The 23,560-nt window shown below is 28.6% G+C and overlaps 1 protein-coding gene across 3 annotated transcripts in view; it reads left to right on the top strand.

The window, feature by feature from the left end:
* Positions 1-23,560, top strand: part of LOC144965759 (plexin domain-containing protein 1-like) — a 111,461-nt gene that overhangs the window by 59,136 nt on the left and 28,765 nt on the right. For all 3 annotated transcript variants that reach the window (XM_078901423.1, XM_078901424.1, XM_078901425.1), the window contains exons 2-6: positions 17,190-17,396; positions 18,742-18,923; positions 20,701-20,817; positions 22,444-22,513; positions 23,365-23,487. In XM_078901423.1, the coding sequence (XP_078757549.1) occupies positions 17,190-17,396; positions 18,742-18,923; positions 20,701-20,817; positions 22,444-22,513; positions 23,365-23,487 (699 nt within the window). The remainder of the gene's footprint in view (positions 1-17,189; positions 17,397-18,741; positions 18,924-20,700; positions 20,818-22,443; positions 22,514-23,364; positions 23,488-23,560) is intronic.

Below are 23,560 nucleotides of genomic sequence, written 5' to 3'. Positions count from 1 at the left end.
GGCTATATTACATGTGTTCAGTTGCTATTCTTGATTTATTGAGGCAAAATTGCGTTCTAGTGCCGATTTTGACCAAAGTAATAGCAACAATGGTATTACTTATTTCGAAGTATATTTCCAATTTGAAAGTATTTAGTTTCTTAAAATATGATTGAATTTCATTTTAGAGAAGGTTATTGTGCTTTTTTTTTACTGAAAATAATGATATATAATGGACGAAAGTGTGATTTGGTGTTGCTTGTGACATAAGTAATGGTGTCACTGGTCTTATGTCACAAGTCACATTCAGATGCTCTAATTTCCATGTAAATTTCTATTTTTGAAGTCTTTGGTTTCTGAATATTATTAAATTCCATATTTAACTGTGGTTATTACACTGGTTTGACTGAAATTAATGATATATTGTCGAAATTGCAATTTGGTATTGCTTGTGACATAAGTAATGGTGTCATCGGTCTAATGTCACAAGTGACACAATGTCGCTAAATAAGATTTGCTTTGGTCACATTATTTCCCAATATTTTATTCCAAAAGTTTCTGAACATTGCTGGTAATAAACATAGGCAATATTGTTGTTGTTGTTAATGTGCATACATTTTTATGAAATAATATATTTGCATTCTATGTTGCTTGTGACCGATGACACCAAAAAGCAACATTTTCTTCAATAGTTGGTAATATTATTGTACTATGATTGTTGTTGATTGTGTCTTTTTGTCTATAACTTACTAAATAAAGTTTGATACTCAACAAAAATCTTTTGGTTATTGAATTTTTTGTCTCAATTTGGTGTCACCGGTCACAGGTGACACCAGCAACCTATAGGTATTGTTGACGATATTATGCTGCGTTAGACCTTAAAGTTATCTAAAGAGCCTTTGATTTATGAAGTACAGGGTTTTTGCTACACATATAGAAACGTGAATGGACTATTATGTCACTTTTATTTTGAGAAAAAAAATTGGCACCTTTTGTCAAAAGGTGCCCGCCTGATACCAGTGTTAAGAAAATTTGATTTTTACTTAATTATGGGCTGTTTTCATTGGGTTAATGCTTGTAATCAATTGAAGAGATATATATAGGTGACGTGTCCAGCACACTTTTGGAAATTTCATCGAAATTCATTCGTCCTTTCAGTCCTCCTTCATTTCGATGAAATTTCCAAAAGTGTGCTGGACCACTCCTTCGTCGCTTCGCTCCTCAGTCGTTCACGTCACCTATATATATATCTCTGCTCCCCTATAAATTGTATAAATTTAAAAATCTTAAACTACTTACTTACTTACTCAAGTAGGGTACCTCAGGGTGTAAGAAAGTAAAAATAAAAAATATAAAAAAGTAGTGAAGCGGCGATAAAGTCTTCAGGAGGTAAAGAGGTGAGGTAAAGAGGTACAGTTCCGAAAAACTTAAGTGTATGTTTGAGGTTAGTAAAAAAAAATAAAAAAATAATGGAGAAGCGGCGATAAAGTCTTCAAGGGCTTTAAGGTAGTAAACAATTTATTAGAATTTTAAAAAGTAGTTAAAAAGTTACCAGTAGGGAGATACTAAGACAATGATAAAAGTATAAAAGTAAAATAATGGAGAAGCGGCGATAAAGTCCTCAGGAGGTTGAAGGTATTAAATAATTATTATTTTTACAGCTCGGAAGATCTTCGGAGCTGTTAAGATTTTAAAATGTATATCCGTTACCAAATTGAAACCAAGCATTTGTTTACTCGTTGCCAAATTGAAACCAAGCATTTGTTTACTCGTTACCAAATTGAATCCAAGCAGATATAATATCTAATAAAATGGAAGAGATATATTGCCTGAAATGCCGTCAACGAACCAAAACTAAAAACATTCAAAGGGTAGATAACAGATTGAAAGGTGAATGCGTTATCTGCTCTTCAAAGAAAAATCGATTTATAAAAGGGAGTGGTTGGACTGATTTACCTTTTGAAATGCACTTACCAGGATACAATTTCGCAGGTCCCGGAACTAAACTAGACAAAAGACTAGATTCAAATGATAAGCCTTTACCTCATTCAATTCCTATAAATGAATTAGACGAAATAGCAATGAGACATGATATATGTTATAGAGATAATGAAGTTAGAAAAGATTGTGATCGAACTATGTTAAAAGAATTAAAAACTGTTAAAACTAAAGGTTTTAAAGAATGGTTAGATAGAAGATTAATAACCAATCTAATTGGTGCTAAACATACTTTAGGATTAGGAGTGAATGATTGACAATTAGCCTCTGAACTACATAAACCAATAAGAAAGAAATTTCCTAAGAGAAAGGTAGTAGTTTATTATATAGATGATACTTGGGCTATTGATTTAGCTGATATGAAGCAATTCTCAAAGGAAAATAAACATATTAAATATCTATTAATGGTTATAGATATATTTAGTAAATACGGCTGGATAGTTCCATTAAGAAATAAAACAGGAATAGAAGTAACTAAAGCATTTGAATCTATATTAAATAAAGGTAGAAAACCTAATAAGATTTGGAGTGATTCGGGTAAGGAGTTTTATAATAAATCATTTAAACAATTATTAGATAAAAATAATATTATTTTATATTCTACTCAAAATGAAGAGAAATCAACAGTAGTAGAAAGATGGATTAAAACAATGAAAAATAAAATCTATAAGCATTTCACCGCAACTAACTCAAATAAATATTATAATGTATTAGACAATTTATTAAATGAATATAATAATTCTCATCACTCAACTATTAATATGTCACCAATAGAAGGAAGTAAAAAAACAAACGAAGAAGAAATATATAATAAAGTATTTAAAGAAGTGCATTCACCAACTGAAAGTAAATTTAATATTAACGATAGAGTTAGAATAGTTAAATATAAAAATAAATTTGAAAAGGGATATACAACTAATTGGACTAAAGAGATATTTAAAATAGTTACTGTTTTACCTACTATTCCAACTACATATAAAATTAAAGATTTAAGCGGAGAAGAAGTATTAGGATCTTTTTATCAAGAAGAACTACAACTATCTAAATTTTAACTAATGAAATGGAAGTAAAAATTCAATCAAAATCTAGTCAATTAATTAACGTTTCTTTTAAAGGATCTGAATATAATCTAAGATTTAATCCTTCAATGTATTATAATTATCCATTAGAATTAGCTCTTCATTATATTTCCACTTATAATACTATTCCTAATTTAACTAATTCTAAAATAAATATTAGATATGTAGATCTAAATGATAATAACACAACTAAAACTTTAGAAATTAATATTCCTACGGGAGCTTATGAAATATCTAATATTAATAATTATATAGTTAATAAACTAATATCTATAGGATTAGAAGAAGATGTATTCCTACTAGAGCCAAATAACCAAACAGCAAAATCTATTATAAAAATAAAAGTTCCTATTTATTGGGTTGAGATGAACGATGATTTAAAAAGTATTCTAGGGTTTAATAATAATAGATTACATGATGATGAAAATATTTCGAAGAACAATGTTCAAATAACAAAAATAAATTCAATTAATATAGAAGTAGATATAATAGAAGGTTCAACTGTTAATGGATCTAAAAAACCTATTATCTATTCTTTCTTTCCTAATGTAGGTTTCGGTTATAAAATTATTAATAATATAAATAATCCTATATATCTACCAGTTTTCACTAATCCAATTTCAAATATAAAAATTAGAATAACTGATCAAGATGGAAATCTAATTAATAATCAAAACGAATTAGTAGATTTAAGATTTCATTTAAGAGAAGCTTAAAATTGTTCCTTTAAAAATGGCTTATACTGGAATCAAGATTAACGTATCAGATCATCAAAAGAAAAAGATTCAAAACTCTACTGATAAGATATCTCTTGTCTTTACTTATGAAGATTTAATGACTGAAGGAAACGATGAGGTTTACCTTACTAATACTCAACTAAATAAAATTAAAAAAGCTATTGATAATAAAAAGGGTGTTAAACTAAACATCTCAAAAACACAACAAGAATTCAATATTAAACACGGGGGTTTCTTAGGAGCACTTGCAGCTTTAGGTAGTAGAGCTTTACCAATGGTAGCTAGTAAAGTTTTACCAGCATTAGGAATTGGAGCTTTAACTGGAGCTGTATCAACTGGAGTATCTAAACTATTAGGTAACGGTCTATATCTTAAAAAAGGTGGATGTGTTTGTCAAATAGAATCCCATGGAGAAGGACTAATTCTAAAACCTTATAGGGGGAAACATAATCTAACTAGAGATGGGTTTTATAATGGAGAAGGTTTATATCTTAAGAAAGGAGATGGATTATTTGATTTTTTAAAATCTCTTCCCCTTCTAGGGGCTTTATTTTAGATATATAAAATGAATCCAATATTCTATAAAAGTTTATCAAACTTAGATATAATCAATATGATTAAAGATCCTAACTTTAAAGGATGTTTTATGAGAGATGAATTAGATACCCCAAGTAAAATAGAATCAGGAGTATTAAATTTAGATATTTCAGATAACAATGGAACCCACTGGACTTGTTGGATAAAGAAAGGAAACTTAATATTATATTTTGATTCTTTTGGTTTAGTTCCACCAATAGAGATGATTAATTATTTTAAAAAAGATAAAACTTATAAAGGTATCTATTATTCTAATATGATCGTTCAACCAGATAACAGTGTTATATGCGTCACCTATGCGTCTTTATAATTAATTCTAAACCTAAGACATTAAAATATTTTATTTCTTTGATAAATTATTTACTTTAAAAATGGATCATATAATAAGCGAAAATATAAGATTAAAAAAGAAATTATTTAATGAATCTATTAACGATAAAACTAGAGATTTCTATTCTCAGCTAGAACTAGAAAAACAACAACAACCAATAATAGATGCTTTAAAGAAAGAAGGAGAAGAGAATAGAAAAGCATTAAAAGAGTTAAAACCAAAAGCAGCTAATATCTTATCAATTTCACCAGGACCTATAGGAGCTAAATATTTAGCTAAAAGTAAAGTAGATAATTTAAATCCATTCTTAAGATTAATCGATGATCAAGTTTATTTAAGAAATACTCCTATTAAATTTTTAGGGGATAATATAGTTATTCAAGATAAAATTTTTCCTATGAATGAAAATCTATATAAATTAGTCTCCAGAGATAAAAATATAAATTATTATAATCTTTCAGAAGAAGATAAAAATATTTACTTTGATTTAGCAACCTCTTTAAATTTCTTTGATGGAGGAAAAGGTAGTGGAGGATTTAGTAGTAAAGATTATAAGATATATAAACAAATTAAAGAAGAAAAAATTCAATATATAGATTTTGATAAAGAATTAGAAGAGTTAAATCAAATAGAAAGAGGAATTCCTATTATTGAAGAATATGAAGGAGATGGTATTATTAAAGATTCTGATTATTTATTAAAAAGATTAAAACTTCTATTAGCTTCTAATAAAGCTGGGAATACAGGAGTCATAAATGAAATATCAGATATTCTAAAATATTTATATGAAACAAATAAACTAAGTAAAGATAAATTTATAAAATTAACTAAACAATTTTTTTCTTTATAAAATGCTGATCAAAAAAGAAAGAAAGAAGAAGAAAGGTAAAGGGATAATGGATTCTATAATTTCTGCTATCTTTTCAGAAACATCAAAGAAACTAGCTTCCTCTGCAGCAGAGGCTGCTATTAAAACAGCTGCTACTAAAGGAACAGAAAGAATTATTAATTCTATTGGAGATAAAGGAACTAATAAAACAACACCTTCTTCTTCCACCTCTACTTCTAATGATAAACCACTTCCTATGAAGAAAGTAGAAAATATTTTTAAAGGAACATCAATAAAATTTATCAAATAATTATCCTATATAAAATGGCAGAGATAAATTCTAAAGAAATATTTAATATTAACGATAGAACTTTATTTGAAGATGGTAGTATTAGAGAGTTTGAATATTTTGAATTCTTCCCAGTTGATTCTAATAATAATCTAAATAATGCGGGCAATATTGATATCGTTATTCAACAGCAGGATCTTATCACTTTTCCTTCTGAAGCTTATCTATACTTTGAAGGGGAACTTGCTAAGAAAGCTGGAGACTTTACTGATACTGATAAAAACAACGTAGCTCTAATTAATAATTCTATGATGTATCTATTTAGTAATATCTCCTATTATCTAAATGGACAAGAAGTAGAAAATATTAATAACCCTGGACAAACCACTACGATGATGGGAATGCTTAAATATTCTCCAGCTCAATCAGCTATAGAAGGTTTAAGTATGTGTTGGCTCCCTGATATGGCTTATGATGATAATAAAGAAAACGATTCTATGACTTTAAGATCTAACTTTAAAAAGTTTTCTTTTAACGTTCCCCTAAAACATATTTTCGGATTTATGGAAGACTATAATAAAATTCTTTATGGAGTGAAACAACTAATTAGACTTAAAAGAGTAATCAATAACGATTTCATTCAAGTTAAAGAAGGAACGAATAAAGAAGACTTTAAAATCACTTTAAATAAAACATCTCTATATATTCCAATTATTAAACCATCTCTAGAAGAAGAAAATAAACTTTATAAATCTATTGAAAATAAATCAGTTATCGATATTCTATTCAGAGGAAGGTTTACTCAAACTTATGCTCTAATGGAAAATTCAAATAGATTAGATTGGAGCTTTCAAAATACTACAGGGAAACCTAGATATCTTATTATTGGATTTCAAAAGGAATCTGAATTAAATTCTAAATCAAACTTCAACAATCTAGAACTAGAAGAAATTCACGTTGAGTTAAACACAAGAAGATATCCTAATCAAGATCTAGAGGTTGATTTCCAAAATAATAAATATTCTAGAATCTTTAAAGAGACATACGATTTTAAAAGAAAGTTTTATGATACTGATGAAGCTAATAGTATCAGTATGTTATCTTTTAAAAATCTATTCCCAGTATTCGTAGTAGACGTCTCTAAACATGAAGACAGAACTAATATTTCTAATATTGATATTAAAGTAAAAGCTAAATTTAATAGAGCACCAGGAACGGCAGTAACAGCCTATGGAACTCTAATCTCAGACGTTAATATAACCCTTGAATCTACAGGTAAGAGATTCAATATTATTAAATAAAAATGGATATTGAAAATTTATCGAGTAAAAAGAAAGTAATAAGAAAAAATAATCCTGAACTACCTAATAGTATTAGAGGAATTATCGTTGGTAAATCGGGATGTGGTAAAACTAATCTTTTAATGAATCTATTATTGAAAAATAATTTATTAGATTATGATAATTTAATGGTTTATGGTAAATCCCTATTTCAAGAAGAATATGAACTATTAAAAAGATTAGAAGAATTTCCTAAAGACGTAGTGCTAAGGCTTTTTCAAGTTCAAAATGATTTAGAATTAAATAGTATTATTAATCATTTAAAATCTAATGGAATATATAATCCTGAAATAAAAGTTAGTTTCTTTGATAATGATGAAGATATTTTAGATCCTAGAGATATTTCAAGAATAAATAAGAATCTAATTATATTTGATGATGTTATAGGAGAAAAACAAAAAGTATGCGAAAATTATTATACTAGAGGGAGACATTCTAATATTGATTGTTTTTATATCTCTCAGAATTATTTTAGGTTACCTAGACAAACTATAAGAGAGAATGCTAATCTAATTATTTTATTTCCTCAAGATAAAAGAAGTTTAAGTTTTATTCATCAAGATTGTGCATGGGATGATTTTGATTATAATGAATTCAGGAAGTTATGTTCTAAGATCTGGAATGAAGATTTCGGTTTTCTAACTATTGATTTATCTAAGAAGAAGGAAACTGGAAAGTATAAAAATAAATTAACTCCTTTACTTTTTTAATTTAAAAATTATTCTTAAAAAATGGATATATTTGGAAGATATAATCTTACTATTTCTAAAAACACTAATGATATTAAAAACGATGATTATATTGAAAAGGGTTTATCTAAAGGAGAGATAAACATGAATAATAATAAAATTACTAATCTAGCTGCTCCTACTGAAGATAATGATACTGCTAATAAATTATATGTTGATCGAGAAGCTATTAATAAATCTACTCAAGCTTTAAATATAGCTAATAATAATTTTAGAAGTTTTAGAGATGGAAATATTCCAATGACAGGTGATTTAAATATGAATAATAATAAAATTACTAATCTTGCTGCTCCTACAGAGGATAACGATTCAGTCACTAAAAGTTATGTTGATTCAAGGTTAAGACCAGAAGTTAAAACAGCTAAAGGTTTAGAAATATTCTCTACTAATAATGGTTACTCTAATATTGAATCAAGTTATAATGATTTTATCGATCCAACTGAAGAACAAAAATTAACTACTCAATCTGATGGACATTACAAAAGAACTGATTCATCTAAGAATGGTATTCTTTTAGATTATAATTTTAAAGATACATATCAATTTAAATCAGTTACCATTTATGGAAGAACAGGTTTTAAAAGTAGAACAGAATCTTTATCAGTTATTTTCTTTTATAAAGATAATCAGGTTCATCAAACTTCAAGAGGAGTTGGTAAGAAAGAGATGAATATATTAGCTGATAGATTTCAATTAATCATAGATAAAGATATTCCATATTCTCAGTTTAACTATTTAGAATTTGAATATATCATTCCTGATTTTAGATATGCATATATGGATATGAATAATAATAAAATAATTAATCTTACCGATCCCACAGAGGATAATGATTCAACTAATAAAAAATATGTTGATGATAAAATAAACTTTGAAGTTGCTGGAGAATCAAATATTCTTAAGGGTTTGATTAATGATAGAATCTTAAAAGTTTATGATGGAAAACTAAAAGGAGGTGAGTCTATTACTTTAGATGAGATAGATAGAAGTAAATATAACTTCTTCTTAATAGAGTACATTCTATATAATGGATTTAATAGCGGACTAATTCATATTAGAAATGGAATATCATTTTTAACTGGATATTTAGATAATATAATGGAAAGTGGTAGAATGGAGATGGGAATAGTTGAAGTGAATTATAATCAAACAAGTAGAGTATTTACCCCCAGAATAGCTTACAGGCAATCAACTGCTTGGAATACAGTTAATATGAGAAATAATAACTCTTCTTATTACGTATCTAAGATTTATCTTATATAAATGAATGGAAGAAAAATATCAGAATTTAGTAATATAGAAAGTTTTAGAAAGAAGGAAGTAAAAGAAGCAAAAGAAAATATTAAAAAAGAAATAAATAAATCTAAAAAGATAATTGATATCATAGAAGTAACAGAGATTTTTTTATTATTTATTAGTTTAATTACTTCTTCTTTAAGTGCTATCCTAAAAAACCAACCAGAAGTAACTATTCTTGCTGCTATAGCTAGTTTCTTTAATGGTTTAAATATTGCAACTAAAATAAAAAATAGTAATGAAGAAAAGAAATTATTATCTTTTAAACATAAGAGGAAACAGTTAAATATAAAAATATCAAAAGCTTTAGATGATGAATTAATGGACCATTCTGATTTTGAAAGTATAATTGATATGACTGATGAAGGTAATTAAAAATGTTTCTTATAAAATGGCTCAAGTAGATTTCCTGAATAAAATTAATAATATCAAATCCTTTACTAAAGTTAGTGAGTTAGAGGTTGATAAGGAATATCTAATTGAAGAAGCCAAAATTATTGAAACTAAATATGGAAAGAGTATTCAAGTAACCTTTGATGATGATACTAAAGTATTTCTTCCTAAAAGATATTCAGTTATTAAAAAAAGTGAATTAAAGTTACTGGAAGGTTTATCTTTAGTTTATAAAGGTAAAGATGAAAAGATGGATTTAATTGAATTTAAGAATCATGATGAATAAAGTATCTATGGAGATCTAATAATAAATCTTTTCTTTTATTATCTATTACTTTTAACTCTTGATTGCAGGAGTGGCAAGCTACCCCTCTTATATTATTTGTTACTTTTAAATGGATATGCTCGATATTTCTATCTCTATTAGATTTAAACTCAGATGAGCAGAAGTCGCATACATCTAAATTAATATAATAATCATAGACTCTTTCAAAATGATTAAAGTCTATAAATTTAATTCCTTGTTTACTCCAACTATAATAAGTTTTTACTTTATGATTTATTTTATTATATTCTCTATGATAAGCTAAAAACTTTTCTCTATTATTTCTTTTCCATTCATTATATTTATTTTTAAATTTTTCTTTATTCTCTTCATAATTCTTTTTAGTTGATATTCGAGTACAATCTCGACACTCAGGTCTTCGTTTATCTTTAGTTTGTGAATGTTTATGAAAATTATCTATTGATTTAGATTGGAAGCACCTCGAGCATCTTTTCATTTCATTTATATTGGTACTCATTTATATAGATTCATTTTTCAATAACCCTTTTCTTCTTATTCTTCTCAGAGTATTCTTTTTGATAGGGTTTCTTTCAATAAACTCTTTATAAGCTTTTTTAAATCTATCTGGGTGTCTTTGATAATAAGCTCTTTTATAGATTCGTTCACAGGAACGGCAAGCGCATCTATATCCACTTTTATTAGATGGACAAATATAAAAGTTATCAACTGTTTTAATTTCTTGGCACTTTGAGCATTTTTTATTCTCCATTTTATATTTATTCATTTTTAATTACTCATATGGTTCCGTACTTATTCCATCATCTAAGATACGCCTTTTATCATCATAAGGAGATATAGATATCTTTTTTATTTTATTCATATATATCTCATGATTCTTAGAATTTAAACAATAATTATTATTATATAAAGTAATACTATTAAATAAAGAATACTTTAGATCGTTTGACCTAATATCTGTTTTAATAGTAGACTTAGAAACTCCTTTTATTTTTATTTCTTCTTTTCTACTAGAACTATCTTTAACTATCTTCTCATAAGTATAACATTTAGATTTTAAAGCTAGAAAGTATTCCATCTTATCTCCACCTAATTCATCTTTAAACTTTCCTACTACTTTCTTATTTTCCTCTGAATATAGAAAATGATCTTTTGGATAATTAGAAGTATCAAATACTTTAGAGATAGATTCATTATTTAAATATAAAGGATGGTCTTTAGGGAATGGAGTGGTTAGAGTTTTATTCTTTATATCTTCATAGATATCATTTTCACTATTAATAGAAAATACTAAGGAATCGGTGTCTTGATATAATATTTCTGTATCTGGCCAAACCTTTTCTATAATATCATAGTAGAATTCATACATCAACAATTTAGATATATCAAGAATAGCTTGCCCTAGATAAATAGGTTTATCTAATTTAACTGTTCCTTTTCTAAATAATATAGCTACTAAATCATCATTAAATATTACTGAATCTTTAAATTTAGGATTGTTTAGTTTCTTTTTAATTGTTTCTTCACTACTAGATAACTCAACATCATTTCTATCTCTAACGTTTTCCATTGTCTTACCAAAGAAAGAATTATTTGAATTCTTAAATAGATCTTTTTCAAAATCTGTTTTAGCCTTCTTTCTATTTTCAGTATTAAAATCAATATATGGTTTTAACCATGCTTCCTCTTCAAATGATATAATTCTATAAACTTTTTTAACTTTTATTCCTAAGGAAATATACTTTTTAAGAATTCTATGATGAACTATATATTTCTTTTTATCTTTAAGGGTTAACATTAATTTACTTTCTCCTAAAGGTTTATCTCCTAATAACTTTAATTGATAATCAGATAACATTTCTTTAGTTGGAGTAATATGCTCTGGGGCTAATGGATATCTTTTAGTTTTATCTTTATCTAAATATTCTAAGTCACACTCTATAATACATCCTCTTCCTTTAGGAATATGTTTATAATAGTTTAAATCTTCTTCCCATTGAAAATCACATACTGGTAATGGTTCACTCATAGCATATCCATATAAGTTATTAGCATCTAGATATAATAGTTTTTCTGATTCAACATATCTTCTTCCTAATACTCCTGAGAATCCTCCTCTTATTCCGTTTTCAAATAGATGAAACATTTCTTTATCTTTTAAATTTTCTAATTTAACTTTAGTATATTTTAAACCACATTGCCAAGTTAATCCTGGATTAGTATAAGTATAGCATGGATCTATTTGATGATTAGTTAAATTAAAAGTTCTATACTGCTCGAAGGCATCGGCTAATAATAACACATCTGTCTTTAGATATAAGTTATGATAATCTAATAGGGTTTTGCATTCATAATAATTCCATACTTCTATAGCTTTATTATATTCTTCTATTGTTATATCACTTCTTTTTAAAGTAGAATACCATGGAGAAACTCTTTTATAGTTATACCACTTTAAAATATATTTATACATAAAATTCTTTTTATCAATATTATATAATTTCTTATCTTGTTGAATAGATCTTTTTTTAATAAAAGGTGGTAATTCTTCTTCTTTTAGTCTTTCAATTGAATCAATATATTCATATGGATAGATCCCTTTTGTTTTTAATAAATCAGTTTTATATTTTGTTTCAGTTATTCCTTCTTCTTCATTATAAAACATCATAGAATCTAAGATAGGAAACTCTTTTAAAGAATTAACTATTCCATCTAAACTACTACCTAAGAATTTATAAGAATCTAAGAATCTAAGTTTTAATTTAGAATTACCAAAATCTATAGATATATATTTCTCTGCTGTTTTGGCTAAAACTTTTACTTTATAATATTTATTTTGATATTTCATTAATTCTGTTATTAATATATGAAAATCATAATTAGATCCATTATGGAATAATACAGGAATTAGTTTATTAGTTTTACCTTCTCTAGAATTGCAACCGACACAGCTAGCTCCTCTATATTTTTTAGATAAATGATTATGCTCTCTAACTTTATCATCTTTACTTTTAAATTTATTAGAGCAGATATAGCAACGTTTAGCCTTTTGAAACTCTTCTTCTTCTACTTCTGTTAATTTCGGTTTAGATTTTCTTTTATGGATATCTTCTATTTGTTTATATATAAGCATTAAATATTTCATATATTCTTCTATAGCTTTATCTCCTGTATAAGTTATATATTCAGATTCTAGTATATCAGGATAAAGTGAATGAAGATATAAACCAAAACTATTTATTTCTTGTTTTGCTATTTTATTTTTATCTTTAAATTGTTTATTAGTTGATTCAAAATCAGAGTAGATAACGAATGGGATTTTAATTTTAAAATGATAATTCCTAAATTCAGTAGAATCTTCTAAAGACATTATCTCTCTAGCTGGAGTATTCTTTTCACATGTTTCTAAGTGATTATCTAAAGCTTTATCGTTTCTATGAAGTGATAGACATCTTCGGCATACTATTTTAGAATTACTATTTCTAGAATCAAACATATATTTATTTAAATCTTTTATTAGTATATAATGATTTTCAATATATAATAAATCTATTACTTCTTCTCTTTTCTTATAATTTGAAATATGTATAGGATAGATAGAAGCTTTTCTGGATATATCGTTTAATCCAAATACATTAATAAGGATTTATTTGTTTTTCTACTTTAGGAATATCAGAGATGGATACTGGATATTCTATTCCATTCATATTTATTTTATCTATATAGTCCATATATTTACTTATCCTTTGAGGATTTCTATCTGCAGGATATAACTTAGCTAGTAGACAATATAGAAAACATTTATTATCACTGTTTTTAATATTTATTATTGATGAAGATTTAAACTTTAAAGGTATATAACTAGAACCATTTAATACTTTAGTTTTATGAATTTTTATTATTCCGTTTAATATCTTTTTAAATACAAAACCACTTCCTGCTAATTGAACTTCACTTAACCATCTATCAAATTCTTTTCTAACTTGTCTATAGTAAGAAGATTTATTATTCTTTGTTTTAATAATAGTTGAAGGATGATTATAATATCTTTCTGTTGCTAGATTGTCAGTAGGTCTATTAAATAAACACTTTATAGATAGAACTATTTTAACTGGATATTCTTTTATATCAATAGATTTTAATATAACATCTATACTACTAGTTTCAACAATCTTATGAAATATTAACTCTTTAAACTTCTGATCACTCATTTTATAATAAACATTTTTAATAAATATTTTTTTTACTAACCTCAAACATACACTTAAGTTTTTCGGAACTGTACCTCTTTACCTCTTTACCTCTTTACCTCCTGAAGACTTTATCGCCGCTTCACTACTTTTTTATATTTTTTTATTTTTACTTTCTTACACCCTGAGGTACCCTACTTGAGTAAGTAAGTAAGTTTAAATATTTTAAAAATTCATACAATATATAGGGAGCAGAGATATATATAGGTGACGTGAACGACTGAGGAGCGAAGCGACGAAGGAGTGGTCCAGCACACTTTTGGAAATTTCATCGAAATGAAGGAGGACTGAAAGGACGAGTGAATTTCGATGAAATTTCCAAAAGTGTGCTGGACACGTCACCTATATATATCTCTAATTGATAATGTGAAAAAGAGATAAAATTAGATAGCTCAACATACTCTGTTCAACAGAATATGAAATAAACAACTTGAAAGTCAAATTTGAATGCTGTTTGGCATGTGCTTAAAACGAGGTCAACGCATCACCTTTTTAGAAATCATGTAGAAATTAAATGTGATGTTTTAGCTCACGTGATTTAAATTTGACTAATAGTATGAAGTCAAAATTTACTTTTAAACGCAATTGCAGTATATTACATATCTGATTAAGTTTCATATAGAGTTCTTAAAAAGTTGGTGTTACTTGTGACCTTTGGTGTCATCAAACACAGCACAATACTAAAACTCGACACGAAACTTTAAAGCTCATTTTTAATGTTTATAAAATCTTTTATTATGAGAAAAAAGGATAGATTTACTATCTGAATTCAAATCTTGGAGTAAATGTATACCGTTTTGCCGATATTGAGGTTTATTGGTTTTGGTGTCATTTGTCACAAGCAACACGGCATGCGTGAACACGTGGAAGTTTGTTTCGTTAAATGGCGATTCGCAATTTTGATCCACCCTTCTTACCAGTCTTTGAAGTGCAGCACTTTCATTTGCCTTTCCAGCGTGGCTCCAGGCAGAAAAGGTAAGTTGAACTTTGGTGTCATCGCTATTTTACATTGTCACAAGCAACACTTGATATTGGATATTACAAAGTGCCACCAAAAAAGTATATTTTCAGCTGTTATTCTATTTACAAATATGATATTATGACATCTCACATAAGACTGATTTTGACACAATTAATTATTTCCTTGTAATTCTATTTTTTTTATGTTTCAGGGTTGTATCAATCAAGAAAAAGACAAAACTCAAGCTTTTGACGAATCCAGATAAAAGAAGGGTTGTCAAGAAATTTGATTTGATTTACTATTAACACACTAAATTACTACAAACTAGCAGATTTGAGCAGTAGGGCGGATGTTACGGTATGGTTACATGAATTCATTACCATGGCTGATATTTATCTAGTGTTTGTTTGACTTCTGGTACTTTTTGTGACCATTGGTGTCATTGGTTAAAATGTCACAGGTGACACTTAAGTTTGAAGTTTCTAATGTATTTCTGTTTTCATGTTCTTCAAAGCTTGAAATGTCATTGAATTACATTTTAACAGGCTATATTACATGTGTTCAGTTGCTATTCTTGATTTATTGAGGCAAAATTGCGTTCTAGTGCCGATTTTGACCAAAGTAATAGCAACAATGGTATTACTAATATCTAAGCATATTTCCAATTTGCAAGTATTTAGTCTCTTAAAATATTATTGAATTTCATTTTAGAGTAGGTTATTGTGCTTTTTTGACTAAAAATAATGATGTAGAATGATGTTGAATAACTCGGCACTAAATCACATGAACGAGGGTTTTGAAAGAGTTATTTATTTATTTATTCGTTTATTTACACCCACATTTTGATGTGTTTATGTATTTAAATAATCTTTTATTTATTAATTTATTTATTTATTTAACAATAACAATTATCATCATGGTGGTCATTCATGTAGTTATTTATTTATTTATTTATTTATGTACCAAATTATTTATTTAACTTACGAGTAATGCCTCTCTACTCCCTCCCCCCCCCCTCCTCCCCGATTGTTACTGCTCTTTTCTCTAGGCTTCTATGATTTGTTTCATACAATAATATTGATAACAATAACAACAACAACAACAATAATAATAATGATAATGTTAATAATAATAATAATAATAATAATAATAATAATAATAATAATAATAATAATAATAATAATAATAATAATAATAATAATAATAATAATAATAATAGAGGTCATTATCGTCGCGCGTACGAGGCAGGTAAAATAATATTATTATATTATCGACATGGTCTGAGACTAGACTAGTTAGTATCAATAAGTTTAGATAAATAAGATGTCACTGACCTTTAACAACAACAAAAAACGTTCACGCGGATGATGATGATGATGATGATGATGATGATGATGATGATGATGATGATGATGATGATGATGATGATGATGATGATGATAATGATAGGGATAATTACAAAACTGATGATGATGATGATGATGATGATGCTACTACTACTACTACTACTACTACTACTACTACTACTACTACTACTACTACTACTACTACTACTACTACTACTACTACTACTACTACTACTACTACTACTACACCATCATCATCTTCATGATCATCACCGTCATCATCCATCATTATTATTATCATCATCATCATCGTCATCATTATTACTATTGTTATTATTATTATTATTATTATTATTATTATTATTATTGTTGTTATTATTATTATTATTATTATTATTATTATTATTATTATTATTATTATTATTATTATTATTATTATTATTATTATTAATTATTATTATTATTATTATTATTATTATTATTATTATTATTGTTATTATTATTATCATTATTATTATTATTATTATTATTATTATTATTATTATTATTATATTATTATTATTATTATTATTATTATTATTATTATTATTATTATTATTATTATTATTACTATTATTATTATTATTTTGATTTTTTTTTCTTCTCACTATTTTGTTGTTCTGATCCACAAATCTAATGCTCACCCCCAACACACGATTTCTCTTTTCTCAGGCAATAATGATTTTAGGTATCGTATAAAAGGCAAACGTCTGTACTCGCCGATAGAAAGTGTTGAGTTTAAAAGTCTGAGGCACCATCGCTATGTGAGGGCAGCTGTTCCTTCCGTATCCACTCAACCACCCAGTGCCAATACCGGCCCAGACTCCGTCACCAGCGGGAATGGAGCGCAGACTTTACCAGACTCATCAACGGCGTCAGGTTAGTAACATGGCATAACACAACATGTCACAGTACGGGTTGCTTAGGTCAAAGGCGACGTGTACTTATAAACAGGTCTGATGACCCAAATCATAATGGGCTCATGCGGTTGTAATAGAAATACTCTCAAACCAACGCAAAATATTGTCCATTACAACAATGTTAAAACAAGCCCATAATTGCGTTCGGTTATCAGACCTGTTTATATGTACACCTGGGTCAAAAGCCTTAAAAATACCATGTGAAGTTTTAAAAAAGAGGTTTAAGTAAAAAAAATTGACCTTCTAACTAAACTTGGCAATATCTCAGTTCAAACTTTTTTCACCATCCGACTGATTATGCCATTCACTGTAACATATGATCAACATTAACGTCATGAGCTATCAAAAATCTAACAATTGACAACGCATTCATGAAATGCGCATTATATAAGTCATGGAGCTCCCTGCTAATGACATTTTTGAAGTGATTTAATTTTTGGAGTCTTTGGTTATAAATTTAGAACTCTTCCGTGTATTATCCTTTCAATAATACGTTTTTGTAAATGCCGAACAGTTGTAGAAGAATGTGTATTAAAAAGTTCGTATATGTCTCAGCGATACATTTTACATAATGTGAGGAGTGCTTTTTAAAATACTTTTTTTTCTTCCACTTTTCAAGATATTTTCTCATATATAGGTAAAGTTAAAGTGATTTAAACAGTAATGATTAATGTTGATTAAACGTTATTTTGTTTATTAAATGGCACAATAATTTCTTTGAATTGATCTAAAAATACAGGTTAAAATCACTGTTAAATTATATGCCCAAAGAGAGATTTTATGGAAATTGAATAATCTTCCGTATTTCAGCATCTCACCCTGAGAAAATCGGCGATAATGGGGTTTGGAAATCACTTTTCTTGTCAGATCTGCCAGACCTCGGAAAATAAAACCCTTAGTTAAAATTATGGCCAGAAAACTCTTGCTTCAAAATCGATTCTTTGCAACAACAAAACCTCAAATCTGGGACTTCGCTATAGATAGAACGAAGATGACGTCACTCTGGTCTTTGTTATTGCTTTTTGCCCTCCGCGTTTATGAGTAAGTCTCACTAAACTGTATAAACCAGACTATCAACGTTCTATGTTACACAAGGTTTTGTGTGTTGGTCCGCTGTACTTCCGGGTGGCAATGTTGTGAACTCCTTAGCCAAGCGCATACTATCTATAGAAACCAGGATAAACTCCGGCTTCGTAGGCCTAATGGCTCAGAAGGACCCCGAGTTACTTTGATTTTTGTTTTGTTTTGTTTTAAATCATTGTATTCATTTTTACTTTCCCGGCATACAACTTCGTCTTTGGCAGGGCCCCAGGCACCAATAAATGTTGCTCCCACCAATGAGTCAGCGGTTAGCGTGACAATGCATGGTAACGACGGAAATGGGTCATCTTCCAATGATAGCTCCACCAATATCACACCAACTCCAACACCGCAGCCCCAAACCACAACTGAGGACAACCCGTTTGCCAATGCAGACATTATTCATGTAAGACATTTGGCATAACTCAAAGGAGAGTTAGTTGGCTGACTACCTTTTTTTTCTTTTCAATTTCTCCTCATGGAAAATAGGGCCATGAACTTGAACGCATATTTTGATGATGATGATGATGATGATGATGATGATGATGATGATGATGATGATGATGATGATGATGATGATGATGTTGTTGTTCTTGAATGATGATGATAATGACGATAATGATTATGATAAAGGATGATGACGATGATGGTGATGAGGATGATGATGATTATGACGACGACGACGACGATGACGATGATGATGATGATGATGATGATGATGATAATGATGATGATGGTGGTGGTGATAACTTATTATTTGAATCATTCATTTATTTATTATTTAAATTTCAAAATACATATTGTAATGTTGTATTTGTTTTTTGTTTTTTTTTAATCTCCCTAAAGTCACACAACATGTCCTTTTGTTGATGTTGTTTTTGTTGTTGTTGTTGTTGTGTTGTCTGATTACAAAGTTTGGACCTGATCCACTTTGGCATATTTTCCTTGAAAATATGTAATCACAGACAAACGAAATCACATAAGAATATGTTATAACCATCTCAATCAAGGTACGGGGATGAACTTTTAAATTGAATGAATTATTCAACTTCAAGCGCACGTTTATCATGTGGTTTGCTTCAGTTCCTTATGTTTGTTTTACTTTTTAAATTCTGTTGCCACTCCTACATATCGTATGCAAAATTAAATTCCCCGAAGGAGGCCAGATATTTCTCAGACAACCACTTGTGCCGTGTGACTCTCGAGACAATGAACGCCTACTGGTTAAATTATTATTATTATTATTATTATTATTATTATTATTATTATTATTATTATTATTATTATTATTATTATTATTATTATTATTATTATTATTATTATTATTATTATTATTATTATTGCTATTGTTGTTATTATTAATATTAATATTATTATTAACAAGCGGGGGGGGGGGGGGGGGGGGCGCTTAATAATAATATTCCGTATTGAATATTTGAAATTAAATATTCCGCAAGTCCTTGAGTGTAAATGAAGATTTTTATTCCTTCGTTATTATTCAACCCTCTCATTTTGGTTGGTAGTGAGGAATTTATTTATTTATAAATTCGGTCTATAGATCAATACATATTTATGGGAACCCTCGAAGGACGTTTGAATATAATAGTCCTTTGTAGGGCCAATGGAGTACGTTTATCCCAATGTTTTGAACTGTTGTGTGCTTTCTTTTGAATAGGGCATTAATAGCCCATGGAACATTATATCTGTCAAATATACATTTTCGGCATGGGTGTCATCATCAGCGAGCTCTCTTAACTTTTAGGACATACTGTTCACTTATCAGGTTAGTAAAGGCAATTTGGAAAAGACCAGTTCATATTGCGTATTGCGTCATAGATCAATTGTTAAAAGTAGTTATTTAAAGCCATAAAGCCCATGGAGCTGGAGTATATACCAGGTTCTATAGTGTTAAACGGAAAAAAGGCAATTGCCTGCTACCTTTTGGATGGGATGTCTATTTTTTACAAGTTTATTTTCCATTTCTAACAGACCCAGCTGCCAAATCCTGCTGGGTTGTCGGGGGGGGGGGGGGGGGGGGGGGGGGGCTTGATTTCACCAGGGAAATCCTGGTCTCTTTGTGTGCGAAGCAAGTACCCTGCCAAATTAGCTATCGGGAGCTCTATTCAGGTATGGAGCTCTTATATTTTTTCTTACTTTATTTTACTCCTGTTATATCCTTACAGGATTTCCACGAATACTACAAATCGAAGGCTGTGAAAGACAGTGTGGACAATCATTATGTTGAATTAGCAACAGCAGAGAAACACCAGTCGTTGTCAGACAACCACAGAGTGGCGGCGGTAAGTACATTTCAGTTTCAGTCACACAATATCTCGTGTGCATTGAAAGTTTTTGTGTTGATGCTCTGAATAAATGTTTTAGTCCGTGCAATGAAACCCGGACGGCCTGTGTCTCGCAAAAAATTTTTTGTTTGTTTCTTAAGTCATATCTGTTTTTCAGCTTTGTGGTAGTCAGTGTGGTATGAAACTGTGTGCTATACAAAATAGAGTCCTCAGACAGGGGAGAGAGAGAGAGAGAGAGAGAGAGAGAGAGAGAGAGAGAGAGAGAGAGAGAGAGAGAGGGGGGGCGAGAGGGAGAGAGAGAGAGAGGGGAGAGAGAGGGGGAGAGAGGGAGAGAGAGAGAGAAAGGGAGAGAGAGAGAGAGAGAGAGAGAGAGAGAGAGAGAGAGAGAGAGAGAGAGAGAGAGAGAGAGATCTTTCCTCACATTCTTTTTCAACCTCTAGTATAGAATGTATACCTGGTCTGTATCCAACGTTTGTCTTTGTCGAAATAAAAGTTTTAATAATATGATAATAATGATGATGATGATGATTATGATGATGATGATGATGATGATGATAATGATGATAATTACATTAATAATAATAATAATAATAATAATAATAATAATAATAATAATAATAATAATAATAATAATAATAATAATAATAATAATAATAATGATAATAATAATAATAATAATAATAATAATAATAATAATAATAATAATAATAATAATAATAATAATAATAATAAAAAATATGTATTGTCCACAATATGGACATTGCAATGGTTTTCATTGCTAGACCAAATATAATAATAAGCGTATAAATGTGTGAATCTTGTATTAATTTAATCATCACAACAAAGTTACTAAAGCTTATCACACACAGACATTCTTGACATATTAATACAAAATTGAAAATAATGTTTTTGATGCATTGAAATTAAGACTGATGATAGATTTATACGAAGGGGTCAAGGGTGAAAAATAAAAGTTGAGACACCTTGTCAGCATCGTATCTCGTCCTATGTAGCCATTGGTCCTTTTAGCTTGAGACCCCGTATAAAATGTTTTAAATAAGTAAATAGAGTGGATAATGTGTTATATATAACATTTCTGATTTCTTCTTCTTCTTCTTCTTCTTCTTCTTCTTCTTCTTCTTCTTCTTCTTCTTCTTCTTCTTCTTCTTCTTCTTCTTCTTCTTCTTCTTCTTCTTCTTCTTCTTCTTCTTCTTCTTCTTCTTCTTCTTCTTCTCTTCTCTTCTTCTTCTTCTTCTCTTCTTCTGCTTCTTCTTCTTCTTCTTCTTCTTCTTCTTCTTCTACTTCTTTTTCTTTCTTCTTCTTCTACTTCTTTTTCTTTCTTCTTCTTCTTCTTCTTCTTCTTCTGCTTCTTCTGCTTCTTCTGCTTCTTCTGCTTCTTCTTCTTCTTCTTCTTCTTCTTCTTCTTCTTCTTCTTCTTCTTCTTCTTCTTCTTCTTCTTCTTCTTCTTCTTCTTCTTCTTCTCCTTCTCCTTTTTCTTCTTCTTTTCTTTCTTTCTTTCTTTCTTTTTTTGTTTTTTTTTTTGGATCGGTGTAATCGTTTTAATGCTTTTCATAACTTATTGCTCGTCTTTAACTTTAATGGTGGTTTACCATCTTTTCCCAGGTCATTCCACTAAAGTTCCACTTTCCATTTTATGGCCATTTGGTGAACAACGTGACCGTAGCAACTGGAGGTAAAATGAGATTTAATATTAACATAATGCAGTGCTATACATTTTACATCTTTACCAAGTTTCAAGTTTATTTACTGTTTGGCTTTAGCCAATTAAACACAAAATTTGATGGCAACATACATGAAAGAGAGAAAATGATAAATGAAATCAACCTGAATGAAATATAATCAATTGTCAGAATGCGTACAAATGATGAAGTGAGTGAATACAACATCTTTAAAACAAAAATAAAGACAATGATTCTGTGAAATTACAAGATTAGAGTCTTGGATTATATGCTGGATCGAATATAGACGTGCTTGAAACCTTTGTATCAACTGAAAAAAAAAATGCACTGCCAGAACATACTTTCATTGCATGTTTATATAAAATTATGTTTAAAAAAGGAAAACATTAAATTGAATGCACTTTCCAAGTTTGCGAGTTGTATAGGTATGTCACTTCTTAAGATTAATTATTGGGAATGAGAAGTTATGTGATGCCCTATTTATATTCATCATACATTGAATGTTTATATAAAATTATGTTTAAAATAGGAAAACATTAAGTTGAATGCACTTTCCAAGTTTGCGAGTTGTATAGGTATGTCACTTCTAAAGATTAATTATTCGGAATGAGAACTTTTGTCATGCCCTATTTATATTCATCATACATTGAATGTTTATATAAAATTATGTTTAATATAGGAAAACATTAAGTTGAATGCACTTTCCATGTTTGCGAGTTGTATAGGTTTGTCACTTCTTAAGATTAATTATTGGGAATGAGAAGTTATATGATGCCCTATTTATATTTCATCATACCTGTTCTCATTTTTTAATTAATTTTTTTTTTTATTAATCATATTGCAGGTTTTATCTACATGAGCCCATTCCTTCACCAGTGGTTGACAGCAACCCAGTACATAGCACCCCTTATGGCCAATTTTGACCCGTCGTTAAGCACCACATCCAATATTTACTATTTGAGTGAAGGTGAGATTGACATGAAAATAATCATGACCTCCTGACAGGGATATTTTTTTTCTATTTCGTTTAGTTCTAGCTT

The sequence above is a fragment of the Berghia stephanieae genome, chromosome 2, assembly GCF_034508935.2.
Source record: "Berghia stephanieae isolate SIO BIC M18660-M18661 chromosome 2, UCSD_Bste_1.3, whole genome shotgun sequence".
Lineage (NCBI taxonomy): Eukaryota > Metazoa > Mollusca > Gastropoda > Nudibranchia > Aeolidiidae > Berghia > Berghia stephanieae.
This window is presented reverse-complemented; position numbering and strand designations above follow the sequence as displayed.